This window comes from Sinocyclocheilus rhinocerous, unplaced genomic scaffold (genome assembly GCF_001515625.1).
Source record: "Sinocyclocheilus rhinocerous isolate Xijiao unplaced genomic scaffold, SAMN03320098_v1.1 scaffold1338, whole genome shotgun sequence".
In the NCBI taxonomy this organism is placed as follows: Eukaryota; Metazoa; Chordata; class Actinopteri; order Cypriniformes; family Cyprinidae; genus Sinocyclocheilus; species Sinocyclocheilus rhinocerous.
In genome coordinates, this window is record NW_015632722.1 from 622,117 (window position 1) to 628,578 (window position 6,462).

Consider the following 6,462-nt stretch of genomic DNA (forward strand, 5'->3'; position numbering starts at 1 on the left):
TATTATTATTATTATTATTAGCCTATTAGAAAATCTCTTTATTTCTTTTTGTTCCTATTTCGATTTGTTGTTAAATCAAACTTCAGTCATTCAAATAAAGAAATATTAAACCCAGAGTCGATTATTCAAAAATAACTGTTTTGATCTGATCATAGCCTAAACTCTGTGTTTCTGACATCTTTTAAAATTTAAAAACTCTATGTTTGACATCTTTTAAAATTTTCTTTGTACAAATACACTCTCTCAATTCCACTTGAGAGTAGTTGAGTAAAGCTATGGAGAAAGAGAATAAAGTATATCGTGGTAAGTATAAAGAGGCAAGCCCTGAAAGAGGAGGACTGAATGCTACAAACTGAATGCAACAAAACTTTCAAAAAGACCTCAGAAGCTTGTTGTAGAGGATTGTGCAATCTCTTCAACTGAGATCAATGCTCTTGTAAAACAGCGCCCCCTTGTGGCAAGTGCCAGTCTCTTCTACAGGTGCTCTCACATACTGTACATACTTTCCCTCAATCTGTGATTAAACTAAAAGGGAAGTCTGAACATAATGGTTTGTCCTGGGCCCTGTGATTCCTATTTGTGTCATTGACAAACAGGTCCTATACATTACTGGCTGTGGATATGCATCAATCTAGTTTACTAGTCCACTAAATCTTGTGAACATACATAACAACAAACACAGTAAATCATCAGTGAAAGAGCATTTTAATAGCTCCTGCACACCACAACAAAAAAACAGAAGACATATAAAGAAATGAAAATATTGCTTGCAGATCTTCACAGTCAGTACCCTGAAATACAACACAGACATTTATCAGTAATATTAGTCAACAACACAAGAGACAATATTCAAGTATCAAGACTCATTTAAATGGTATACACATTAAATTAAATTGACTTTTAGACTGTCACAAAAATATTTGACATTTAGAATGTCAAAATAAATATAAATATTATTATCTGTACTGTCAGATTTATAAACCCGAAGAAAACATTTATACAAATTTTTTTTTAAATATAAGGATACAACACTGTGTTGTTTTAGTATTACTAAGATGCAAGTAATTATTAATATTTTAAAGTTGTTTTTATTTATTTCCCCCCCCCGTTTTCATGTTAAAGTTTTTATTATTATTTCACTTTTAGTTTGAGTTATTTTAGTTAAACTAATATTTCTTTGGCATTAGCTGAAATAAGTTTGTCTTTTTATTAAGTTTTTTAATTTGTTTTATTTCAGTTAATGCTTATTTAATTTACATTTACAAAAATTTATTTTTTAATGGTTTAAGTTTGTTAACTCTAATAATCCAGATTCAACACAAATACAACACAAATACTCCCTGCACCTTGCAAGGAGAGATGAAATACATACTTTTTTTTAATAATATGAACTATTTCATTAATTTTTCCCCAGTCTTTACACCCCCCAGCATCCCCGGTCAGCTCCCTGACCCCAGGTTGGAAACCCCTGATCTAGTTTTCCAAAAATGATCATTAATTGTATTGTTCTTCAAGCAATTATAAAACACACAATATGTACTTATAGGCTCTCCATTCACATACCACAATAAAAAAAAAAAATCATGCATTACCTGCTGTTGTTAAAAGTTGATTGGTGAGAAATCGCAATGAAAGTTGGGCTCTGCCTCACTGACTCTGATTGGCTGGCTGTGGCCCATGTCTTCAGACTCTACTTTGACATTGGGCAGAAGGGGGTCAGGGGTGGGTTTAGGTAGGCTGGGCTGCGGCGGCGCTCCTTCAAACTGAACGTACTGCTGCTGGGGCAGGAGCTGGGAGTATTGTCTCTCGTGACCCTGTGATGATAACTGTGGCCGAAATACCGCCTGTGTATACTGACCCGACTGACTATACATGTCAGTTGTCCAAGGGTAAGCCTGAAATGCTTCATAGAAACACATAAGTTACTACTTTAAGATGTTTTTTCCCCAAAGGTGTAATGTGGTTGACTTACCATGAACTCCTGACTGAAGCAGCATCTGGTTGCCAGTTTGAGACTGGAGATACGCATGTCCGCTGCTGGTGTATGCGGGCAGAGTGTTGTTGGTTCCTGTGGTGAGGGGCAGATAAGGAGCACTGCTGCTCTCTGTGGAGTTGGGTGTGAGGTAGGGAGAGGGCGTGAGGTACGACAGGTGGGAGTACTGGGGCAATATTGTGCTGGACTGTTGGGGCATAAGACAACTGGTTTGCTGGGGTAACAATGTGTTTGTTTGCTGAGGTAGGAGACTATTTGTCTGCTGAGTTAATAAAGTGTTAGACTGTTGAGGAAATGTGTTGAGCTGGAAATTGAAAGTGCTGTTCTGTGGAGCAGAAGTCATGTAGTCCAGCTTTACAGAGGTTCCCAAGCCGTCATAGTCAAACCTGTAAACAGCAAAAAGACTTGAGGAACTATATCACGTGACATTAAAAGATTTGATTGAACATATAGGTGATATTTCCAACAATCGTGTTGGGCCTTTGATATTCATAACAATAGTAATAATGATAAATCATACTAATTTAAATTAATACATGTCAATTAATATTATTATTATTATCATTGATTTATATATATCTAACTTATAGACATTATATACATTTAGATATAATAATACTAATAATGAAAAACCCATCTCAGAATTTGTTGGCAGTCTGAATGTGTTTGATTAATGCAATAATAGCGGTCTGTCTTGTTCATTTTATGATATAGTTTTACATACAAATACTTTCCCCAGCAGAATATTCATTTTTATAAGCAAGAAATGTCAATGTCAACATAAAATAGCAGGTTTAACAGGTTTTCTTAACGTTTCTTATGCTAAACAAAGCTGCATTTACTTAAAAACAGTAAAACTGTCAAATATTATTACATTTTAAAATAACTTTAAAATAATTTCCGTAATAGCAAAGCTGAAATTTCAGCAGTGTTCAGCGTCACACGATCCTGCAGAAATCATTCTAATATGCTGATCTGGTGCTCAGGAAATTATTATATTCAATGTTGAAAACAGCTGATTAATATTTTGTTGTATTCTTGTATTATATTTTCAGAATTCTTCAATGAATAGAAAGTTCAGAATAGAAAAGAACAGCATTTGATTTAAAATAGAAATCTTCTGTAATATTATAAATATATCTACTGTCACTTTTGATCAATTTAATGTAAAAAAAGACAAACAAAAAAAACGCTATGGCCTGTTGTGCAGAAGCCCAATAATATTAGGGCAGTCTGTGGCAGGAACACCTGTTAATTCTACTGTAGTACACACACCTCCACTTTGCTCTGTGCTGACGTCTAGTGGTTAACAAAGGAAGTGCAGGCGATGAGTAACCTAGTTTCATACTAACCCGGTGTCGGTCTGCAAACTCAGTGGCATTGTGTCTGCAGAGCTGGGCTCACTGTGTTCAGGTGTGTCCAGCAGCAGGGACACGGTATGAGAAGGGGGGTTGTATGCCGTGATGAGAGGCAGGGAAGCACGCCGTATCGGAGGAGGACTGTGCATGGGAGGGGGCATGTACTCCAAAAAACCTCCTTGAGACACACAAGGTGCCACATCAACACAAGCTGGACCTGATGCGCATAGAAAATTGCATATGCACAAAAAACAGGTGTCCATATTTGGAATATCTGACGTTTTCAATTTGTTCTAATTAAATAGTTTAATTAAATGGCTTAAGTCCTGTAGTCCTTAGGTTAACTAAAGAGTTTAATCCGTAACGCATAATTGAATTAAATAGCTTAAGCCCTAAAATACAGCTTAATTAAACTGTTTAGGTGTATGTTTGAGTATGTGACCTGGTGGACTAGTGCAGCTGGTCCGGATGGTACTGTAGGGGGGAAGTGTGTTTCCAGGTTTGGCATGCTGAGATGTAACAGCAGGAGCTGAGGGAATTTGTGACCTGCACACACACAAATGAATTATATAAACAACTATATGCATCGCATCACACAGCATGTTAGCTGCATTGCGTCAGTGGGGTCACTCACCTGTTGACCTGGACAGAAGGTTGACCCCGACTAGCAGGAGGTTTTTTTGCTGTTTTTCTCCATTTGGCTCGACGGTTCTGAAACCACACCTGATGTGAGGATCAGAGAACAATTATTGACACTTGTATGCATTTAGATTCATTTAATGAGATCCTAAGGAATGGATGCCCATGAACAGTGACCATGATTCTCTGGGGCGTAACACCAATGGTGGCAGCGATCTCCTTTCTCTTGTCTCCATCAGGGTAGTGATCGTCCTGAAACACACGCTCCAGCTCCTCCAACTGATCTATGTTGAAAACAGTTTTTGCTGCTTCAGTTTTTTTCCTTTTTTTGTGTAAACTGATACAGTATCATTTAAACATTTGGGGCCAGTAAGATTTAAAATAATAATAATAATACTTTTATTCAACAAGGCTGCATTAAATTGATCAAAAGTAACAGTAAAGGCATGTATTATGTGACAAAAGATTTCTACTTCAAATAAATGCTGTTTTTTTTAAATTGCTATTTATCAAAGAATCCTAACAATAATGGATCACATTTTCTAAAAATAAATATGAAGCAGCACAACTGTTTTCAACACTGATAATAATAAGATTTTTTTTTCTTTATCACCAAATCAGCATATTAGAATAATTTCTGAAGGATCATGTGACACTGAAGCCTGGAGTAATGACTGCTGAAAATTCAGCTTTGCCATTCCAGGAAGAAATTTAATTTATTAAAATAGAAAACAGTTGTTCTGAATTGTAATAATATTTCACAATATTATTGTTTCACTATATTTTTGATCAAATAAATGCAGCTTTGGTGAGCATAAGAGACTTCTTTATATAGACAATAAACACTATATTAAATACAAGCATTTCTTCCGTGGGACACAGAATAAGATATTTCGTCCATACAAAGAAAGTCTGTAGGGGTCCAAAACAACATTGGACCCCATTGACTTATATTGTATGGATGAAAAAAAAAAAACCCACAGACATTTTTCAAAATATATTTTTTTGTGTTTCTGCAGAAGTAAGTTATACAGGTTTAAAATGACATGAAACTGAGTAAATGATGCCAGAATTTTATTTTCTGGGTGAACTATGCCTTTAATATGTTTAATATGTCACCGGTGCTGTAGAAGGTGCGGGTTTTCTTCTTCGGAGGCATTAGAGGAGCATCCATGCCATCCATGCTTAAAGCCTGACTGCTGGTTTGTCCACCAACTGAGGCCAGAGGTATGAGAGGGGCCGCTCTGCTGGCAAAACGGGTGTAGCGGCGAGTGCTGTACACCTGCCGCAGCGTCACCTCCAGCTGTCCGGTGGGTACATCGGTGCTGCTTCCATAGGGCCGTTTGCCCAAGCATGGGGCCTCCAGCTGGGCCTGTGGTGGGACGTGAGGTTGAAGTAGAGACTGGGGTTGAAAGGGGAGTACTGTGGTATTTTGAGGGGGTAATGTGATAGATAACGGTCTGGGCTGCTGGGGGAGATCTGAAGATTTGGGGGGGCATAACAAAAGGTCTTCATTCAAACATCTCTCCACCGACTGATCACACACCATCACCAGGTCTATGGTGCAGTCTGGGCCCATCTGCAAAATACAGTCATCCTCTAGAGGCGGCACCAGCAAGTCGTTTGCCTCTGCATCATCATCATCTGTCTTTGTTTCATCATTTTTGAAACCTAATGTACTTTCCTGCTCATCTTTGCTATATTTTTCACCGGCTTCTACATTATCTACTTTTTTGTTTGTCTCTTCGTCATCCTCTGTGTCTTTTTCATTTTTCTGTTTGACGTCTTCAGTTTTGTTTTCTTCCTCTTCCATCTCCATTTTCCTATCTTCAGGTTCTTGACCTGCTGTCCAATTCTCCTCAGTTATTTCCTCTAGTTTCACCTGAGAGTCCCTCTTGAACTCATGTGACTCCTTGTCTTCCACCTCTTTTACATCACTGTTTATTTCTCTCTCATTATCTTGCTCGGTGTTTCCATATCTACAATACCTTCTCTGCTCATCCTCCTCACACAGAGGACATGGACCATCTGTAAATATGACATTGTATAAAAAAGACAATTGTATCATTCCAGAAAAGAATGATATGAATGAACTCTTCATCAATTCAGAACTGATTCTGCATCCTATCAAAAAAGGAGCATTATTATCCGTCTTACATTAAGAACTCTCAGACTTTGATTGCAAAGGCCTTTCCCCCCCCCATAATGTTCTGCCATCATTTACTCAACCTCATGCTGTTCCAAACCTGTATAACTTTATTCTGTAGAACACAAAATATATTTTAAAGAACGTTTGTAACCACACTTTTTTGGTAACCATTGATGTCCATTGTATGGGACAAAGAAGAAGAAATATCTTGTTCCTCAGAGGAAAGTCTAATGGGTTTGGAACGAGATGAGGTGAGTAAATGATGACAGAATTTAAATTTTTGGGCAAACTATCCCTTTAAGTAGATTTTAAGGGAATACTTG

The 6,462-nt window shown here is 37.4% G+C and overlaps 1 protein-coding gene across 1 annotated transcript in view; it reads right to left on the minus strand.

Annotated features, from left to right (window-relative positions):
* Positions 1–721: 721 nt before the first annotated feature.
* The window catches only part of LOC107742864 (homeobox protein NOBOX-like), an 8,652-nt gene continuing 2,911 nt past the window's right edge, over positions 722–6,462 (minus strand). Inside the window, exons 6-8 of the mRNA XM_016555937.1 lie at positions 1,973–2,379; positions 1,593–1,903; positions 722–791 (exon numbers count right to left, since the gene is read on the minus strand). Of these exons, the coding sequence (XP_016411423.1) occupies positions 1,602–1,903; positions 1,973–2,379 (709 nt within the window). The 3' untranslated portion in view covers positions 722–791; positions 1,593–1,601. The remainder of the gene's footprint in view (positions 792–1,592; positions 1,904–1,972; positions 2,380–6,462) is intronic.